The 22,174-nt window shown below is 40.5% G+C and overlaps 1 protein-coding gene across 1 annotated transcript; it reads left to right on the top strand.

Moving 5' to 3' along the window:
- Positions 1 to 17,768: 17,768 nt before the first annotated feature.
- On the top strand, positions 17,769 to 21,011 carry LOC125894435 (homeobox protein MSX-2-like). Its single transcript, XM_049585806.1, has 2 exons — positions 17,769 to 18,750; positions 19,944 to 21,011. Exons 1-2 carry the CDS (start codon positions 18,450 to 18,452, stop codon positions 20,390 to 20,392), a joined length of 750 nt encoding a protein of 249 aa, XP_049441763.1. The 5' UTR covers positions 17,769 to 18,449; the 3' UTR covers positions 20,393 to 21,011.
- The last annotated feature ends 1,163 nt before the right edge of the window (positions 21,012 to 22,174 follow it).

The following is a 22,174-nucleotide window of genomic DNA, read 5'->3' as shown; positions in this document are numbered from 1 at the left end:
TGTATAATGTAGTACAGCAGGATATCACTTCTGTTTTTAAAACCTAAAGTTCACTTTGCTAATAATCTAGACGTTAATTAAAAGTGAAATTTAAATAAACTTGATTTTAAATTAAGTTAGGCCTACAGAAATTTGACTTTTTTTTTTTTTTTCATAGACTGAAAGACGCGAACCGCTTGCCGGAAGCCAAGGGATCGGGATAACACTGCCACCTGCTGGCTGAGAGCGGGACAGGCACAATTTAGGACAACAGAAAGGAAAAATTCAGCCCAGGTAGAAACATACCTTTCATTCGTCAGTCTCTAAAGTAGAGTTTACTTAGAATAAAAATGGTTAGGACCGTGAATGTGCCCCACTTTGGCTCACAGCAGGGCTCCAGTCAAAGACATGTATCAGACCGGACCATAAACGAGACTGAGCCCCCCTCTCCGCGGGACAAGCGCGGGAACAAGCGGGGTAAAGTTAACGTTAGAGGCCAAAAAACTCGGTTCGTTTTGAAAGTCAAATTTCCAAAACTCGACAACAGCACATTGTCCAAGAAGGCGACAGAGGAGGAGACAACAGAGAGAAGGTGGACGGCAGAGGCCACTGCAAATAAAACCAAGGCGACTGTGAGCAGCAGAGGTAACGGTTATACCCATATACCAATGTTAGCTAAAAGTGGTTAGCTCAAGTTAGCAAGTTAGGCTAGCTGTGGGTCAGTGCTAGCTAGCAGTCATTTTTTGCCTGTGTACCATAGTTAACCAGTTACTGTACAGTCTGTGTGAGTGAACCCAGCAAAATGAGTACTAGCATATCTTGGGTGGACACAATTAAAGATGCACAATATATGGTTATGTTACAGCAGTGGTTCCTAAACTCGAGGCTATTAAAAAATCTGATGTGTTACAACTAACTAGCCTTTTGGCTAGTGTTGGTCAGTGTACATGGGCTTTGTAAAAATAAATAAACACACGCACACACACACACACACAAAATTTGACATATCTATCTATCTATCTATCTATCTATCTATCTATCGTGAAATACTGACTATTTTCACATCTGTAGGCCACTAAAAGTCAGTCAAATAAAACAAACTCAAATGGAGATCATACTTTGGTGAGACTGCTCATAACTAATCTTGATAATAATAATAATAATAATGATAATAACATAAGAAACAATAAACTTTATTTATATAGCACCTTTCATACAAGAACTGCAGCACAAAGTGCTTTACAATAAGGGCAGTATAAGCACTGAGTGCTTCACATGAAAATAGACATATACAGACAAGGCTATTCAATATAAAAGGACATTCCAAACAGTTTAAAACATGGATTAAGTGATTCATAAAATCATAGTTTTAAAACAATAAATCAGAAAATCAAGTAAGATTTTAAAAGAGTTGCAGCAGCGTGAAGTGTAAATAAAAACTAAAAGCATGAAAACAATTAGTTTCAGACCTGTATCAGAGCTAGTTAAAGGCTAAAGTGAACAGATACGTTTTTAGCTTTCTTTTAAAAATATTTATTGAGCTGACCTCCCTGATATTTATAGGTAGTGCGTTCCATAGCTTTGGGGCGTAATCTTGATCACGACTAGAAAGGGTACAAGCTTAAAAGGCTGGAAACCACTACAGTTAAGTACAGTATTCCTGCAATAAACTACAATTACAGAAAAGTTGAGACTACAATTCATAATATCATCAAAATATTCAGAGAATCCAGAGAAGTCTCTGTACGCAAGGGGCAAGCCTGAGAATCATTATTAATTGCCCGTGACTTTTGACCCTCACGTGGCACTGCAATAAAAAAAATGACATGATAATATAAAGGATAGTACGACATGGGCTTGGCAACACTTTGGAAACCCACTGTCAGTAAACACAGTTCATTGCTGCATCTACACATGCAAGTTAAGACTATCATGTGAATTGAAGTCCAAATATCAACAACAGAAATGTCACTGCCTTCTCTGGGCCTGAGCTGATCTGAGATGGACTGACAGAAAGTGGAAAAGTGTGCTGTGGTCTGACGAGTCCACATTTCAGATTGTTTTTGGAAATCATAGATGTCGTGTCCTTTGGGCTAAAGAGGAAAAGGACCATCCAGATTGTTACAAGTGCAAAGTTCAAAGCCAGCATCTGGGATGGTATGGGGGTGTGTTTGTGCCCAAGGCATTGTGGTTAACTGACACATCTGTGAGGGATCCATGAATGCTGAAAGATACATACAGGTTTTGCCGCAACATATGCTGCCATCCCGATGACGTCTTTTTTCTTCTTAAGACAATGCATGTTACAACAGCGTGGTTTCATAGTAGCAGAGTGTGGGGACTAGACTGGCCCCCTGCAGTCCAGACCTGTCTCCCATTAAATGTGTGGCACATTATGAAGTGCAAAATATAACAACGGAAACCCCGGACTGTTGAGCAACTAAAGTTGTAGCTCAAGTAAGAACAGACAAAGAATTTTACTTTTTAAAACTTCAGCAATTAGTGTCCTTAGTTCCCAAACACACTGTTGTTAAAATAAAAGGTGATGTAGCAGTGGTAAGCATGCCCCTGGCCCTGTCTCAACTTTTCTGGAACGTTTTGCAGGCATCAAATTCAGAATGAGTGTGTATTTTAAAAACATTAAATATATTGTCTTTGTACTGTGTTTAACTGAATATAGGTCAAAAAGGATTTGCAAATCATTGTGTTTTTATTTACGTTTTACACAGCGTCCCAGCTTTTTAGATTTGGGGTTGTACTTTTGTAAAACATTATATATGATAACATTCACATTTTTGTTTTAGATTTTGTCATTAGTTTTGATTCAGCTGAATGCCTTTTTTTGTTTGTGATGTTGTGCTCAGGATTGTATTTAATGGTTTTCATTAAAGTGTTATTGTGTCCACCCCCGGAGTTAACATCTGTTTCACCTCAAGTTAACCACACAGACGTAGGTCTGTTACTTTATTATCACAAACCTTTTTCAGATCGCCTTCCAAAGGTCAGAATCTTAAAACTGGATGATTGTGGTTTAAATTATCTTGTGTAGCTATCAAGACAGTAAAATGTCAAACACAGACCTGCTTTATTCAAATTGGCAAAACTCACCTAAGCAATGAACTAGTTCTGCATGTTGTGGGAAAACTAAAACTGTCGCATTTATGTTTTGTTGTCAGGTGCTGGCGCTGAGTCGGACTCTGTTGGTAGAGATGTTTTCTTCTTCTCCCAAAGACCCACCAGCACAGCAACAAATGAGAAGGAAAAGGTAGGCCCCTATGCAAAGAGTACATTATGTGCAACGACGAAGCGTAATGGGGAGCAGATACTGAACAAAGGAAAAACGATACACCCTAAAACATTTTGTAGTTCAGATATGTTGAAATGAGAATGATTTTGGGTTCAACTGACAAAAAAATCAAAACATGGTATTGTGAATTCCATAATTACATGAGGCCGACTGTACATTCAGTCTCCTGAACTAACAGGTATGTTTAATTGACTATGTCACTTAATATTCAAGATAACCAGTTTCCCGTTGAGCTTCCACTATGGCAATGGAGGTTATGAGTGCACAGATGACAAAAAGCAGAAGGGTGGGCTGTGTGTCCCACTCATCAAGATAAATAGGAGCATTATTGCAGGTGCTCAGTATGTATCTTCAGCTCTACTATTTATTGCAGCATCTGCGAGGTAAAATGAATGGTGTGTGCTGCAGTCGCTTAAAGTTTAACCACTTTGTAGTTGAAGACTATCTCGAGCCCAGTCATTGGCTTTGAAGAATGGCATGTATATGTGATAATTATTGTGCATTTATTTATTCAAATACATTTTTTGGATAACTCTTCACTATGTAAATGTTGGCTGGTACTTCAATACCAGCCAGTACAAGTCAAAGTGTCTGTGTTTTATTAACTCTGTAGTCATTTTTCACAGAGGACATTTTAACATGTCACAGCAGGAAAAGCACAGGTCTAAATAAGGCAATTAATGAGTATGTTTACATGGACATTTATGATTGGATTTTTTTTGAGTATCCCGTTTATGTATTTGAGCACGTGAACACCATCCTGTTTTCAGAAACATGAGAGGCTTACCGCCTGTGCAGGTGTGGTTTTAGCCAGGAGACATAGCAGAAATACAAACAGTGGTGGCTGCAACAGTGTCTCACTTCTGGAGCAGAAGAAATTGATTTTGTCTTTCGGTAATCAAAGATGCTGCATATCTTCGTCAACTGCTCCCCTGTCCTATATGGTGTGACTCTGACTAGCTTGCGCCAGTGTGAAGGATAGTGTTGTAGGTGTAGTGTAGCTGCTTTAAGGAAAAACCTTTGGTGTGTAAATATGGTGTGTGTGTGTGTGTGTGTGTGTGTGTGTGTGGGTGGTGAGACGATGCGATTGGAACAGAGAGGAAATTAGACGTTAAGCTGTCAAATGTTAGCTTAGTAAATGTACAGTGGAGTGTTGAATATTTCCTGTTGCTTCTATCTCCCATTGCTGGTTAGTTTTTGTAAACATGACAGCACCTGATCGTAAACTTTGATTAAAAGCAAAACCCTCAAATTCACATTGATTCCGTTCAGGACATTATGAACCTGACTATTAATTTAAGTTTTTTGGTTACCATGTTGGAGTATGAATAATCAGATTTGTCTGTGCTCATGTAAACACCATATCCCGAATATGATCATAACTGGGATAAGCTTCATAAACAGGCTAATCATGTCTATGTAAACAAACTCAGTGATGGCTGACTTCTATTTAGCACACTGTCATGGCTCGGTGGGACACTTAAATAGAACAGAGCTATTGTTTGTATCAGTAATGCCTGTGTTTTTCCTTCTGTGAGAGGTCAGTTTTTTTCTGTGAAAAGTCCTGTTGATAAATCTGCAGACTCTGCCTGTACACATGTCTGTATGGTGGAGGAGGACTTTGTGTCCTCTGAACTCATGAACCAGACAACCAAGATCTTTTTCTTTTTCTGGGAATGTGCTTCCTATCCCAAATAGGCCAGGCTTGCAGTTCTTAGGACCATCTCCAAGATGCTGGAGGAGAACCAGCTTATCAGAGAGAGACTGGCCACCGTCAGCCAGGCCAACTGAGTCTGCGTTCACTGACTGAAATTACCCACAACTGTGGCAGGTCACTTACCTTGTTTTATTTTACTTAAATACATCATCAATATTTCTCCACATCAAAGTTCTTACTAGTTATGTCTTTAGTTCCTTAAGCATGGAGGTTTCAAAACCAATGTTACAACAGGGCACAGTTAGGTGGTTCATCCGTGTTTGTCCTCACTAGTAGTGTGCCCTGCGACAATAAGACAATCTGCATAACAATGTATTTTCCAAAGAGAACAGTCTTTTACACAGTGTTCAGTTAACAGTGTCCTTTATTAAAAGAGTCCATGTTCACGTCTGTGTGCTAATTTTTTAAAATTCAAATCAGCCTGGTATTTTACAGTTTCATCATGTAGGCAAATTATGATTTTTGGCCATGAGTTATATACAAGTCCAGTACAGCACATGCTGCCTTTGTAAAGATTTTATTGTTCACTGTAAGCTGAGACTGTTTCAGAGCAGTTTAGTATATAATAGTGGATAGAGAAAATATCATATCAACATTATTGACAGTATACTAACACTATAAACATCTTTCTTATTATAAAGTTGTGTTGCGTGAGATTGAACAGTTATTTATGATATTGAGTTCACAAACCCATATTACAGCATGTTGCAGGAATTACAATACCATGAGGTTATCTCACATAAAACTATTTTCATTATCCACCAGAGGGCACCAGCTCCTCCAATATCAATGTCTGCTGTGGTAGTTAGCAGTTCTTGTTCACACAACTCTCTCATTCTGTGTTGACTCACTCCTTTTTACTACCTGCTCACAGAAATTTTACCAGCCAGTTTTATAGTTGCATAAGAAAACTAATAAATTCCTGTAGATCTGTGGGTGGTGCAGCATCCTGGCTGTATTAATGATGTTTGTTAGTATTATATTTTTTGCTATAAAAATGTACAAAATGGCTTGTGCGTGCTTCTATTAGTGGAAGAACATTTCTCTAAGATGATGTAGTTGATTGCAGATTGTCCTTAAAGCCAATCTCATTTTGCCGCTTGTATGGTTACAAGAGCCGCTACATTGTCAGCTGCCGTTACCAGTACATCCATTTTGAGAGGAAACAGAGCAGATGATTTCGGAAGACCTTTGAATTCATCATTTATTGTGGGTCAAACCTTTGGTCAACTGGCTTTATTGCCATTGTTCAAACTGTTTCCACATTCGTCATTAATAAACAAAAAGTGTTCAAGAATATTGAATAATACCACTGACCTGAACTTGTTCACCAAAGGTTTCAAGTGATGAATGTGTCACCAAAGGTTTGCTCTTTTTATCAGAATTTATATTACTAAATCAACTTGGGAGCATATGGCTGTGATTATTTTAACTGTAAAATAATTGCTGTTAGACCATGGACAATTTACTTTAAATTGTTCTGCAGTTTCTTAATGTTTTGATTGATGAGCCTCATTGCCTCTGTGTTTAGAGGCCAGTTGTTTTACCCTTTTCTGCCCTGAACACAACATGGCAGCCTTATCAGAGTTCTCACTAAAGTTCAGCACAGTATGTGCTTTAATATGCAGCAGTGAAGGGTTTAATGCACCCATATTTACAACTGCATATAATATGTGCAGATACCTGGCATTTCTACCGCATTTAAGACATGTTGTTCTGGCATCTGTAGACTTGGGCAATATGTTGAGTTTATTGTTACAACAGGATATTGGCTGGCCACAGTAATGATCCTTATGTATCCACAATAACACTATGATATTCAATTGTGCAATATCTCATATGAATTTTGCCTATTCTCTTGCTTTCTGTATGCTTCACCTCATTACTGTGGTGAATCATAAAAAGTAACAACATGCTAGCATACATCTGACACTGTAAGTAACTACCCTTTTAACGTAAGCATATGCTGTATTACATGACAAGCAAAAAAGCAGCAGTGTGGCAACTGTGTTGTTGTGTTGTCTTGGATGCAGCAGGAAAGATTTCGTTAAGCTTTCGTTAGAAAAAAGAATGCAAATGCACCTATTTGGGGATTCTTTGTTTTTAAACCAAACAAAAAAAAAGCAGAGCCAGAGAATATTTGATTCAGTTCAGTTCAATTCATTGTCATTCTAAATGTACACTAGCATACGGTGAACAAAATGTCATTACTCACGAATCCAAGTGCAGTAAGAGCATATAGCAAACAAGCAAAGACATTCAACGTGGACATGACAACATTAAAGTGCAATGAAAAGCATTGCGAATACTCATAAAAATAGAAATAGGTAACTACAGAGAGTTAAATAATGCATTGTAATGAACTAATAAAACAGAAAAATGATGATCTGGGTAACAGTTAAAATTAGTTTCAGGGTATATTAAAACCATAGTACATTAAATTGGGGCGGCAGTAGCTCAGTCCATAGGGACTTGGGTTGGGAACCGGAGCGTCGCCTGTTCGAGTCCCTGTCTGGACCAAAAATATGGAGTGTGGACTGGTGGCTGGAGAGGGGCCAGTTCACCACCTGGGCACTGCCGAGGTGCCCTTGAGCAAGGCACCGGACCCCCCAACCGCTCAGGGCGCCTCACCAAGGGCAGTCCCCTCACTCTGACATCTCTCCACTTTGTGCATGTATAGGTCCTGTTTGTGCATGTATGTGTCTTTCGGACCTGTGTGTAATTGACAAGCAAGAGTGAAAACATTGAATTTCTCCTCAGGGGGATTAATAAAGTAAATAAACTTAAACTTAAAGACATATATACATGTATGTACAGGATAATAAATAGTTAAAAGCAATGGACAGAACATGAACAAAGTGATTTGTAAGCTGTGCGATGAAAGAGTTGGCACTAAAAATGGAAAAAACCACAGATCTCTGCTCCCGTCTTTAAACTTACCATCCAACAGACTCTCCACAAAAAACTCCCTACCACAGTGACCAATGAGTCCTCAGTCAAGTGGATGAATGTAAGCCCATCTGTGTTATCCTCATTCTATCAAAGGTGATAAACGTACGACTGAATAAAGATAACCTCACCAGTTGATTGATTTGATTTATTGGTCTCAGCATGCCATTGTGTATAACAGCTCTTACTGCCTGTACATTGTGGGCACTTCTGGGTATTGCATATGCATTCCCAGTCTATCTATGTGGGTCATTTGGGGATTTAAATATTGCCTTAGGCACCTGTGTTCATGTGATTATTTTCCTCGTTACCCAGCACCATGCCACAGAATCCTTATACCTGCCGTGTATCATTTAAGATAAGTTTGATGAAAAGTTGCACTCTTGATTTGGTGCTTTCTAAAGCAAAACCTGCTCAACTGGTTTCAACAACTTGTTATTTTGAAAATAATTGATTTGGGCACATTATCAGTTTACTTCTGTATAATACATCTACGGGCAGCTTGGATATAGCGTGTAACGTGGCTACTTTCAGAAAATTGAAGGCACTTTCGCTCTGTTTCAGAAACGAATACTGAAGATCACAGGCTGGTGTGCTCTGCAGCAAATAGAGCTGGTGGTTTGAATCAGTAAACAGGCGGTTTATTGAGAGTGTTTTTACAGCACTGAAGATAAATGGCTTCTGGACTGGTGATTAGCAGTTAAACAGGCCTTTTAATCAGAGCTGTGGTCTGCTCGGAGACTGGCAGACTGTGGCAGCTGTACCTCCAGACCACACTGTGAAGCCTGTTGACCGGCAGTGTGCTGCATTGTTTACATGGACAGAGGCCCCAGGATGTTGTGCAGTTTGAAACAAGCTGGTTTTGTTGTACAGAATCTGTAGTGAGCTAAAACACTGGTGGAGAGATGTAGAAGACACTGAGCTATAAGATGTAATGTAAAGGGATATAGTATGTTGTGCATTAAGTCTTGTTTGGGTAGCTGTGAATTCATGTTTATATAAATTCATCCCATGTTGTTGCAGCTCTAAAATTCAAAGCCTTTGTTTGTTTTCTAAGCAGCTTTCTGACGCTGGATTTACTCAAATGCTGGAATCGTAGATAGCAGTATGGTGGTGCTTCTGAGAATGATGGATGATTCATCGTGTTTTAACACCTACTGTACCACATCCTGACTGAAATTGCTCAATGTGAGAAACAGGACCCAGTAATGTCAGCACATTTGAGAGGTGTGGGTGAGGCACATGACTAGCAGGGGAGCTAGCTCATTCGTTTTATCTTTTTTACTCATTCTCATCCTCAGCAAAAGGTTAAAGTAATGTGTCGCTTTGGTTGAACTTCTTCACTGTAGTACTTACTCTCCCTTTGACAAATAGTTGTGCTGTCTTCAACCTCTAGATGATTTTGATCACAGAACACAATATAAATTGACTATACCTGGATGTAAACTACACTTAAAGATCACTTCTGGGTGATGGTCGCGTGAGTGTGTTTGCGTGCTGGTGTTCTCAAACTTTTGAACAAACTTTTGAACAAACTTTGAACAAACTTGTACAAAACCCAGTGTAAAGTTTACATCTTCGCTTTGGGAGGTGAAGTGCCCCATGTTGGACAAAATTATGGGGGATCACGAGAAACCAGGGCGAGCCTCCACAAACAGCAACAAGAATAAAAGCGAGTGCTGCAGCGGCAATGCTGCGGTAATGAAAGAATTAAAAGTGCTTAACTCAAGACTGGACTGCATACAGATCGACATGGAAAAGCAAGTCAATTCTAGAATTGATAGCATGGAAAAGCAAGTCAATTCTAGAGTTGATAAGTTGCATGGATCGATGGAGAAGCTGATGGCTGTAAATCAAGACGTTGTGCTGAAAGAGATAGAAAAAGCCACAAAAGAGGTGTGCAAATCTGGACACTGAGGTGGGAATTTTATGTCGTGTTGGGATGGTCACAATAAAGGGCCACTCTAAAATGTGCAGTTTTATCAAAAAACACAACGCCACAGGGGTCTCAAGTTTTAAGGTAGCGTGCCATTGGTATGCGGACTGCAGGAATGTCCACCAGAGCTGTTGCACATGAACTGAATATTGATTTCACTATCATAACCCCCCTCTGATTATGTGACCAAGAATTTGGCCATACATCCAACTGTCCTCACAAATGCGGTTATGTGTAACCACATCAGCTCAGGGCCTCTACATCAAGCATCTTCACCTGCAAGATTACCTGAGACCAGCCACCCGTACAGCTGATGAACAGTTGGTTCGCAAGGTTTGCCGAAGAATTCCTGAGCAAACTGTTAGAAATTGTTTCAGGGGCTCTCATTTCAGTGGTTGATCTCAGAAAATCTTGCAGGTGAAGAAGCCGGCAGTGGAGGTCCGTGTTTAGCTCACTAGACTGGTTGGATGTACTGCCAAATTATCAGAATGACATTGGAGATGTCGTATAGAAGTAACATTACCATTCAATTCATGGGCAACAGCTCTGGTGGACATTCCTGCAGTCATGCCCATGGCATGCTCGCTTGTGTTGTGTGGTTAAACTGCACATTTTAGTATGGCGTTTAATAGTGACCAGCTCAGGGCACACCTGTGTAGTAATGATGCTGTTCAGTAATGATACTGCATCTTGATAGATTACTCCTGTCAGGTAGATGGATTAAGTTTGCTAAGTGCTTACTAACACGGATTTAGACAAACGTGAACAAAATATTAGCAAACTAAGCCTTTGTGGGCATCTCAGATGTTTTATTTCAACTCGTGAAAAATGCGAGCAAAAACAAATTAAGCATTTCTAGTTTTGTTAAGTGTAAAAGGTGGTAAAATGCTTCAGAGAGCTGGGGGGAACTATGAAGTATGATGAAAACTGTCTGGGTTTCATTACATTTTATCTGTTGTTTGTATAACAAGACTGCAGACTCACTAGCAGCTCTACGGGGTTGTATTCAGGCACAGTGGTACTTTGAGCTAAATGCTAATACCAGCATATTAACATGCTCACAATGACAATGCTAACATGTTAATGTTTAGCTGGTACAATGTTAACCATGTTCATTATCTTAGTTTAGCATGCTCGCCTGCTAACATTTGCCAGTTAGCAACAAACACAAATTACAGATGAGGCTGATGGGAGTGTCATTAGTTTTGCAGATATTTCGTCACGAACAAAAGTTTGGGAAATTTTGAACCAATAAGGGAAAAGACAAGTGGTCCGCAATGTTATTAGAGTTCATCTTGAGGGGGACATCAATGTGTATACCAAAGTTCATGGTAATTCATGCAACAGTGGTTGAGACATTTAACTAAACATCTCAAATGTAAACCTCACCAAGTCATTAGTTTGTCATCAAGACAATCCCTCTAATAGTTAAGATATGTCATTGTGGACCAACAGTTGGCAATCTAATCTATTAAAATCCCCACACCTTTTTGCGTAAATGTTCAACACAAGATTTTGTAGTAAGTTCTTGTTTTTGCTGATGGTAAGAGGAAGCAACCACATTTTTGGAAAGTACGTGGTTTGACAGCATGTTAGCACTTCCCTTCCTCTCATCCCTGACAGAATTACTGAACAAATTCCAACTCCTTAAGAGCATTTCATTATTTTCACTGTCAGACATAGTTCAGGGTGTCGAAATTTGCAAGAAAATGAACGCTGTCACAGAGTTTTATCAGCTTTACTTAAGTCAACAGGCAGCATCCCTTTCCAAGCCGAGAGCAAACTGCTGTGACTCCTTTTAGTTCTGCGGAGAAACAGAAGGCACATTAACCTACCAGGCTGTTCTCAACACTTGAGAATGTAAATCATGAAATAAAAATTAAAAAGAAGTGGTTCTTTAATCTGTTCTCAATCCATGTGAATACGTAGTTGATAGTTGGTAATGTTTAGTAATGTAGGCTCATTATTAGACTGCTCTTCTTTAAATGGCCGTCATCTATACTGTACTCACTTCAGATTGAGATGTTATTGCATTACAATTTGCCAATATTACTCTACAATTGATTATTGTAGCTGAAACAACAACAACATGCTGTTATAGAAAACGGATGGATGTTTATAGGTTGTAAACGTTATAAATGATGAAAATGCTTCTACAGTTGTGGCAGCCAATAGACTATAGATAGCTCTCCTTCATTGTCATTGTTATTTTATTGTGTAGTAATTGTAAATACTGTCTGTCATTTGTAAGAAAGAAAATTATCCCCAGAAGCCATGAAAATGACAAATGAGGGAAGATGGTTTTGGAAAGGGAGTATATTACCTGTGGATCACCTGGTTGTAGCTACACTACAGTGTAATAATCACTCTGCCTGGAGCAACTGGCAAAGCCATGTGAAAGCCGCCACTTTCACTCTCTGCAGATGGTGCTCATGTTTGTGTTTGTGGATTAGAGCCAGAATATATAATTTCAAGTGTAAAGCAAGCTAAGCATGTCGTTTACATTATGTACTTCACTTGCCTCCATTTTAGCACGCTTACTCCCAAACAATGTTCATTAATCCACTGTTGGATTGCATTTAAGCCCATTATCTGGCTCAGAATTTCTACACATTTGCACATGAAAGAGAGGAAGTTCAGTGACATGACATTGCTGTTACTTCCTCATTGCTTATACTATGAGCCTAAATAACCCTATGCCCTACTTAGTGTGACCCTGTGTGTGTCTCTCATGTTCACAATCTTGTGATAACTAATATTTCCTAAATGTTAATGTGTTCTAAAGATGCACAAGTGTGACTTCATAAAGTCGCAGCTTCTTTTCAGGAGGAAGCTTTCAGGGTTTCGATGGGTGGTTGAAATACTTGAAAGTTTGTGAATTTGAGTGTAAAAACGTCAAGGCCCTAAAAGTTTTTGAAAACACACAAATAGACATGGGTCATTGAGAGTGCTCGAATTTATATATTTTAAGCAAGAGTAGATGTTGAAGTTCTCTTGATTTTTTTCTTTATTTACTTAATGTTAGTAAATAGGCCTTGTTCTGCTGTCTGCATGTGTGTCTCCTGCAGTTGTGCTGTTGTTTCAAGCACCACCTATGCAGCAGAGTTGAGTGTTCACACATTCAAGCCTCTCTTACTTTTTAATTTTTTAAAAAGCCCAATCAGTCTTTGGCCCCATCACTTGACGGTTAATGACCTCTTCATTTACGAGGGAAAAGAGGGCGCACAATTCCTTGTCGCCCCAGTTGCCAGTGGGTCGCACGTGCCGCTTCATCAACAGCTCCTCCCACAAGTCATCAACAACCGTGGCGGAAGGGTGCCTCGTTCTTTTGAAACCAAAAAGGTTCCGCCAATATGTCTACCCTACGAGGCGGAAAATTGGGCACCTCGGATCAACTCGCCAATCCAGGCTCTGTGTATCTAAACGCTCGCAGCTTGCCGGCAAAACAGCCCAACATTCTGCAAAAATCTGGCAGTGTAAAAGGGGCTTTACTGAGCTGTCAATTCAGCATGCCAAGATGCCACCGAAGTATTCAAAAGTATGGCTAAATACATACCTGTGGCATCTGGTGGCAATTTTTGTAACGGAATGCTTCCATTCACACAGTAAGTATCAAATGAAGTAGAAAACAAGGTATCAAATGAAGTAGCCTACTCCATGGTGTCAGTATCACTTTAAGTGTACTGGTATTGGTACTGGTCTTGTAATGTTTTAAGCGATACCCAGCCCTATAAATTTGTGAGATAATGGCACTGAATAATTTTCTGTCTTTAGCTTTTTGTGGTTAATGTGGGTCAAAGTTAAAAAGTTTGTTGTGCTCCCACAGATATCACGTGCACATTTGCATAACTGTAATGTTGTTGTGGGTGAGACGGGGGATTTACTGTAGCTGCAGTGCTTTCGTCAGTCAGGGGATTAGTTTAATATGTTTTGGCTTTTGTAATATTATGAAGTGACTCGCTTCAAACAACAGCAATGGGTGGAAACACAATGAAGGGCTGAAAGATCCGTCAGCTAACCGTGAAGTAATAATTGCACTGTCAGAAGAACCTGAGGATGCAATAATGAGAAAACACGTCTGACCACTTTCAGCATCCCAGGAGATAATTACTCCCTCAGACTGAAGCTGGTTTTCTCTTTGTACTCACAAGTCGCATTAAATACGTAATGTCTTCTGCATTGATTACATTTGCCTCCAATAGCCAGGTTATACTTATAACTAGAGCATAAATGGCATAATTGGGGTACTTGAGTATACTTTTGTTAGCTCTGTTTAATTGCCACACTGATGATAGTCATCTCTGTGGTTCTTGAGTTTAAGGATGTTGGAAATAAGTTGCAAAGTAGAGAAGTACAGTCATATACATTAATGTATAGAAAGTAGCCTGCACTCTAACCACCAGCCTTCAGTAAATAAACAGCTCTGGGAGTGATGGGTGCCAGCTTTATAACACAGGACTCATCTGAAAACATGCAGGCCAAAATGCGACCCAAATAAACTCCTCTCTTTAGATTTAGGAAAACAACTTAAGAGCTCGTTCTACTTTTAGCTGTAATCCACTCTACCCTATACTTACAAAGACATTAGACATCAGTTATCTTGAAGCTGTCCATGGTTGTGCCTTTCTTTTTTATGCCATTTTGTGTCGTTTATTTTGACTGTCTTCAGATGAAATATTGATTCAGTCCTGATTGGCCCGTGATGGCTGCAGTGAGAAAGTCCATGGGTTGCTGTGTGGAGCGGTTGTTAGTGTGTTTAAGTCAGCTTTGAACATGATGAAGCATGTCCGGGAAACAACAGTGAGACAAAAGCTGACACTAACATCACTTTTTAAAATTGTGTGGAAGGTTATATTATCATTAAAGTCAGTTATGTAAGACATCAAGTATTTTGTATCCAGCACATGACGTGAGGATTTATAAACGTGTGCGTCCCTTTAAAGCAGGGGTTCTCAAACTTTTGTGACTTACGACCCACTTACATAATTAATAAATACTGATTAATAAATATTTTCTGTACATTTGTGAACCCAATTTTAATATATTCAGGGTCATATTTCTGCACCACACGCTTTGAAGCGGTACTGGGGCGGCTTGTATCCCACATTATGTTTTCATTTCAAAATCTGATCCATTTTGTGTCACTGCAATCGAGGAGACGTTAGCTAGCCAACAATGGTTGTCTCTACCCTAAGGTGAATCATGATTTATGGCGTGTTACTAAAATATCAGCTGTCATTGAGATTATGCATTTTAATTTGATGGGGGTTTTTTTATATTCATGTGAATTCTTTAGCACATTTATATATAAAAATACATTATTTGGACAATTTTAATTACAGTTATTTGGCAGTACCCCCGCAGCCCACTAGATGACACACCTCCTGCTTGTTGAGAATTGCTGCTGTAAAGATAATGAGGATAAAAGGAACCTGAATAAGACTTTTTCCTGTGTATGTATATTTGTAAAAAAGCATGTGTTGATGTTCATATTAACAGTTGCAGACTGTAGACATTTGAGCCATGTGTGTGTACATTTGTGTGTGTGTGTGTGTGTGTGTGTGTGTGTGTGTGTGTGTGTGTCGGTGTGTGTACTCCACACTGTTGCTAGCAGAACTAATGCAGGTGAAGTGGGACAGAAGAGAGAGCAGTGCTAATTACTGTTTGGCGTGATCAATGTGAGCTGAGGATGTCCGTTCTCTGGTCTGCTGCTGCTCTGCCTCATACGGAGGCTCTGATTCTGTAACATTTGCTCGGATGGTCAGGTTGCAACAGCTCTGTCAGTAACTTCCCTCGTGTGTGTGTCCCCCACAATTTGATACAGACTCAGCAGGGACCTTCTCAGTGACCAGTGGACAGCAACGAGCTATTTGGGCCTGGTTACTTGAGGAAAGGCTACACAGACAGATTACAATGGTGGAAGATTAAAGGGGGGATTTTATGCAGTGTCGGATCGCCCTCAAATTATTTAAAAAATCAGGCTACTTCTGTTGATAATTAAAGGACACTTTACTGACCCGTAGTGCCATTAATTAGTCTAGATTGTTTTGGTGTGAGTTGCTGGGAGTTGGATATAACAGCCATAGAGATGCACGCTGAACATATCAATGTGCAGGAGGAAGCTTGCATCTACTGCTAGCTCACCTAGCACCACTTAGCCAACTAAAGTTACAGCTCAGCCAAGAAGGACGCCATTAATATTTACATCTCATGAACCTCTCGCCCACGAGTAGAAATGCACTTCCTTCTGCACGGTGATATGGTTTGCGGCTGTAGTTCAGGTTCCTACATGAAACTACTCCCAACAAGGTCTGTGAATTATCTTGAGTAACCAGGTCATGATTTCTGGAAAGAGACATTGCTGTTGAGTTTTTCCAAATGTATTTTCTTTGGCGCTTTGAACACGACAAGCAACTCACCTAAATTTAAACGTTCGCACACCTGTTCCATCTGTGCTGCAAATTCAAACCACTGCTGTTGTTACTGTTTAACTCTCTGCTGCTGCTACTCAGGTGCTCTAACTTTATTTACAATTGACAGAACAACTATTCCATCTACCGCTGTTAGCATTACTAAACTACTGATGTTACTGCTTCTTTTGACATGACAATTTTAATCTGCTTTTTGACAAGACATTGGATTAACCCACCATTCCTCTGCAAATTATGTTGACTCATGATGCCCTTCTCTGCCAACATCCATAGACTGTTTACACACAGTAAATGGTCTCTGTAAGAGTCAAAAAGCACAAAGAAGACTTTATACAGGATGATACTCTCTGTTTTGACTGCTTTTATTTGATGAGACTGAGTTTGATTTATTTAAGCAAAGCAATCTTTTATTTTCCTGTGGTATTTTCCCCTGTCCTTCAGTACTGAGTTGTAAAACACAGTGATACAGTATTCTAGAATAAGAAGTCAGTGCATTTTTGCCCAGCAGTTTTATACTGTACATAATTAGCAAGTTAATTTTTGCCCTCTTGTAGGAAGCACACTGAAATGATAGATAGGCCCCATAATTGATTTGCATGTGTTTACAGGAGAGCGAGCTCATGCTGTGAGAGCACTTTGCGTCACATGGAGACTAATGATGTTGAGGCGCTGGGGAGTCGAGCCCCTGATGCCACTGTAATCCTGCTGATTACAGAGTGAGGGTTGATCACAGAGCTCCGGACAGCTCACTCCAATCACCTCACAGGTGGCCTCATGTGTGGGCATATGTATATAAGAAAAACTCACATACTAGACAAGAAAACAGACGTGAGAGTAAAGATAGAAACTGGGAGCAGACTATAGGAGACAGCATGGAATAATGCACATTAATGTTGCATCAGCAGCTGTGCATGTCTTTCCTTGGCTGAATGAACACTAAACCTCACTCAATGACATTAAACCTTCTGCTTTGTATTTCCTCATGTCAGTTGTAACATCTATGACCTTTTTGGCTGGGTTTCAGGACGCTGCGTTGCCTTATCCCATCAGTGAATGGTTAGAGGCCAGATTTAGGAAGGCTAGAGCTGCTGTTGTACTTCTCATGATGTTTCCTCAAACTCCGGAGCCCTACAGGTATGAGCTTCAAACAGGCACAAGACGCCTCTGTCTCCTCCGACAGAGCAGAGACTGGGACTAATCGCAGCGGGCGCCACACACCTCAGGAAGGTAGCAATTTTCCATCATTACCGTTAAATCCTGCTTAAAAGAACCGGATTCCACAGACCTAATTACAAGGTGTTAATAATAACAATGTAATGACAGTCATTTTAAAGCCTGCCCAAAACCATAATCCATCTCCCAACTGACTCTCACATTTAAGTGTGCGGTTTCTCTACAGTGATAGTTGGCATTCAAAAGCACCGTGATTCTTATTGATTACCATTATGATTACTCCCACAATCGGTGTGTCAGGTCCTGCGTGTTAGGGCTTGAGTCAGGAGCTCTGTCAGCTTTTGTTAAGTGGAAATACAGCTCTTCAGATGTCACACTGATGCTTTTCATCCTGCTGCTGCTGGTGCTTGCAGAGACAGCCAGGCCAATCCACCAGCCTAATTGCAGGATGGAGTAGACAGGGGATTGATTTACTTAAAATGAGTGTTTTTTTATTTCCAGAAAATACAAGGCCTCATCCAAAAGTTGTATGTATCAATTCAGCACATCAAGCAGGACTATTTTCCTGTACTTTCAATGTCAGCACAGCGCTTGCAGTCTGCAGAGTGAATAAAATACAGTCAGTATTTATAAAACCGTGTGAGCTGTTATCAAGAAACAGTCTTCCTTCTGCGTAATTGCTGTTAAATGAGGCTGACGTGCAGCTGATCGCCTGTCTAGTTGGAGGTGTGGCGACACAGGGATCCAGACCAGAGGGCCTCAAACGCACCGTCCAATCACAAGTCCTCCGCGAACCCGGATCGGGACGCATCACTGAAATTCCCGAGAACCTCCCAAAGTTTTTCCAGCAACAACATTGTAACAACTGTGGACTCTGTGTGTTTGCACTCCGTGACAAAAGAGTTATGCGCTCTCTGGATTGGAATTAGACATCGATCCGGGCCCTGAAAAGACAGCATGCCATCCCCTGGAGACTGGAGAGACGAGTGTTCGACAGACGAGGATGTACAAGCACCGCGGCCGAGGAAGCGCGCGGCGCAGGTGTCGTGCCTGCCCTTCAGCGTGGAGGCGCTGATGTCGGACAGGAGGTCGCTGAATGCGACGGACAGAATAGATGGAAAACGTCCTTTGAACGATGACCAGGCGCATAGGCCGGATTTGTTTTCCCAACAACTAGTATCTATCAAACCAGAGCCATCGGAACGAGGGGACTGTGCGTCCTGGATATCCAGCCCCATTAAGATGACAGCACCACCCCGTAAGTGAAGAGTTATTAATAGGAAGGATCCAATATAACATGGTTTACATAGAGAAAGTTTATAACTGATACGTTTAAAGTCTTGTAAATATATAAATCAAAATAGAGGTTTAGTTTTTTTTGAAAGCACATTGATAATATAGTTAATTTAAGTATTTAAAAATAATTTATTTTTGTACAAGGAATTATTTTCACCCTTTTTTGTCCATTTATGACTGGACCTGATAGTCTACTTTTAGAAAACCGTTTTTTAAAATCAGATTACTTTTTTAATCATCATTTAGTATATACAAATTCAAATAATGACAGATGGTCATCACAATTCACCAGAGCTTATTGATAATAATGATAACAATAATAATTATAATAAACTTTATTTATGGGCGGCACGGTGGTGTGGTGGTTAGCACTCTCGCCTCACAGCAAGAGGGTTGCCGGTTCGATCCCGGGCGTGGGAGCCCTTCTGTGTGGAGTTTGCATGTTCTCCCCGTGTCAGCGTGGGTTCTCTCCGGGCACTCCGGCTTCCTCCCACAGTCCAAAGACATGCAGATTTGGGGACTAGGTTAATTGGTGACTCTAAATTGTCCGTAGGTGTGAATGTGAGCGTGAATGGTTGTTTGTCTCTATGTGTCAGCCCTGCGATAGTCTGGCGACCTGTCCAGGGTGTACTCTGCCTCTCGCCCGATGTAGCTGGGATAGGCTCCAGCCCCCCCGCGACCCTCAAGAGGATGAAGCGGTTAGATGAATGAACTTTATTTATATAATACCTTTAATACAGGAAATGCAGCCAACCGGCCAACAAGGCAATTCAATATAAAAGGGACATTTAAAAACCATGTGAAACAAAAATTAGGTAATTAGATGATTTTCATTTAAATGTGGTGGTTATTTGAGATCCTATTAATCAAAATCTCAGAAAGTATTTAGCCTTCATAAGGCGAGGTGATGATCAGCTGTCCAAACCCAAACTTAATTAGTTAATAGTGACTTAAAAAGGAAAAATAGCCCTCAAAGAAACAGAAGAAGAGAAGCGGCAAACAGGGAAGGTTTTGCACTTATCAAAATTGTTGTCAAGAATGTTTCTGTCAGTGAACTAATTGAATAACTGAGTAATTGTTTCAGCCTTTATTTAAGTAGAAGAGTATATAAAACTGGGTGAACTCTCAGCCTCACATCTGTCCCATGTCCTGTAGGGCAGCTCAGTCCAGCAGTGTGCTCTTTGAGGAAGCACAAAACCAACCGCAAGCCTCGCACTCCCTTCACCACCACACAGCTTCTGGCCCTGGAGAGAAAGTTCCGTCAGAAGCAGTACCTGTCCATCGCCGAGCGAGCTGAGTTCTCCTCTTCCCTGACGCTGTCCGAGACCCAGGTCAAGATCTGGTTCCAAAATCGGCGAGCCAAAGCCAAGAGGCTTCAGGAGGCTGAGGTGGAGAAACTCAAAATAGCAGCTGGCATTGGGCCCAAGGCAGTATTCCACCCAGGCTTCCCTTCCATAGGTTTCCCCCTCAGTGTTAACCTGCAGGCTGGATCAGCAGCACTCTACGGACTGGGCTGCTCATACGGCCGCAGCCCCCTTCTCCCCACCACACATCTGGCCATGTACGCCTCACAGTTTGGGCACAGCCTCTTCCACCTCTCCTGAGATGAAGCAGCATTACACAGACAAAGAGGCATGGAAGTGTGTTAAAAAAGAGGACAGGAGTGTATCATGAAGTCATACACCTTTATAAAAGACCCAATTAAGGACCTGAAGTGGAGCTGAAGCTTTATGATCTTACTGGTGCAGCTGGAGTTACAAGGAGAATTTATAAATGTCCGTTTACAAGGCTGTAGCATCTTGAAGGTCCTGTGCTGTTTGTTTATGCCGATTCAGCAGGGGTCACTGATGATGAATAGGAGACTGACCAGGCAGCGTGTTTCTGATTATTGTACCAGATTGCATATATTATAGCCTTTGTGAGTTGTTTTTTCTACTCTTCTTGTTTTCCTGGATGAAGTCAGCATTGGGAATAATGTATTCACTTGTTTGCCTTGAACATGCAGGGATATTGTTTGTTATACTCCTCTCAGAACAAATAAAAGGCCACAATTGGAGAATGACATTTTGGCCTGGCGATGTGCAGGCTTGTTTAAAAGCCAGAGCATTCCCAGTGACTCATTTATTTATGATAACCCTTGGATTCATTTACTATATCATAATGCATAGCTACACTTTTGAAGGTAATATTTTGTGTGTTTGCTATTACATTAAAGCTTTTAGTTAACCCTCTGTTTTCTTCTCCAATTGATCTCCTCATGTAGCTGGTGAGCTAACTCTACTCAAATGCAGTTGTCCAGTGATACACAACCTTTAATGGGTGTTTCAGCTCTCCAGTTGTGTCTGGTGAGCCCTTCTGATTCTGACTTCCAGCTGCCTCTTCGTGTGTACTCAACATCTAGGACAATGCTTGGTGGTTCTGTCAAGCTATGTTTTTTCTACAAATGCTCAAAGGAGTTACAGATCGCCACACTGATTATGCCAGGAAGCCTCACAAGCAGATCTCTGTGGTGAACAGATAGGCTTGAGATCTCTTGTGCATGCAGATTAGGGTCTGATATCTTGAGGATTCCCTCACAACACTGTGGGCCTCACCGGATTGATCTCCTGTTGACATTTATTATTATAGATCACCTTTGGGAGCGCAGCAACTCCCATCATCAATTGTCATTTCCCATCTTCTGATCGTCCTGTCCCAGTAGACATTTTGATTTGTCATAGCAGAAAAGGCACACGTGTTATTAATGACACAAACAATGGCTCCATTTCAATCAAGTATATCAGTAAGCTGTGATAGCGTGACATTCATTTAATTCATTCATTCATTTTATTTTCCTCCTGTGACATGATCATGAAGGGTTTAGTTCCATCCTGGACAAAAATAACTCAGGGTTCCCACTGCTTCCTGGAAAACCTGGAAAATGAGAGAAAAGTGATCTTGTGCTGTGCTGGAAAATTATTTCAACAATCTCCTATATTCTTTCAGCTGAGAAAGAACTACCACTGAGTATCTGTCAAAGCTTCCCAAAACAGATAACATTCACAACTGATAGGGCAAAGTTATGATCAGGATCATATCAACATTCAAATGATAGTTAATGGAAGAGAGTACTTTGAATAGGCTGTGCTCAGTTATGTTGTGGAAACATACCCCCAAGCACTACAGGTTGGATGACATTACAACTTAAGTGGCCGAAACTCAGAATAAAGCAGAATAGAGTGGGAACCCTGTACCTGTAAATACCTTCTTTCATTGCTGTGCACACTGACCATTATTTTCTGCCTCTCTACTGTAATTTGCATTTTTTGCTTAAGAAAGTATGAAAAACTCATTTTTAGTTTAGAGCCTGTTGAGACATACTTATTTATAATGAAAAATAAAACCAT

This window comes from Epinephelus fuscoguttatus, linkage group LG9 (genome assembly GCF_011397635.1).
Source record: "Epinephelus fuscoguttatus linkage group LG9, E.fuscoguttatus.final_Chr_v1".
Lineage (NCBI taxonomy): Eukaryota > Metazoa > Chordata > Actinopteri > Perciformes > Serranidae > Epinephelus > Epinephelus fuscoguttatus.
This window is presented reverse-complemented; position numbering and strand designations above follow the sequence as displayed.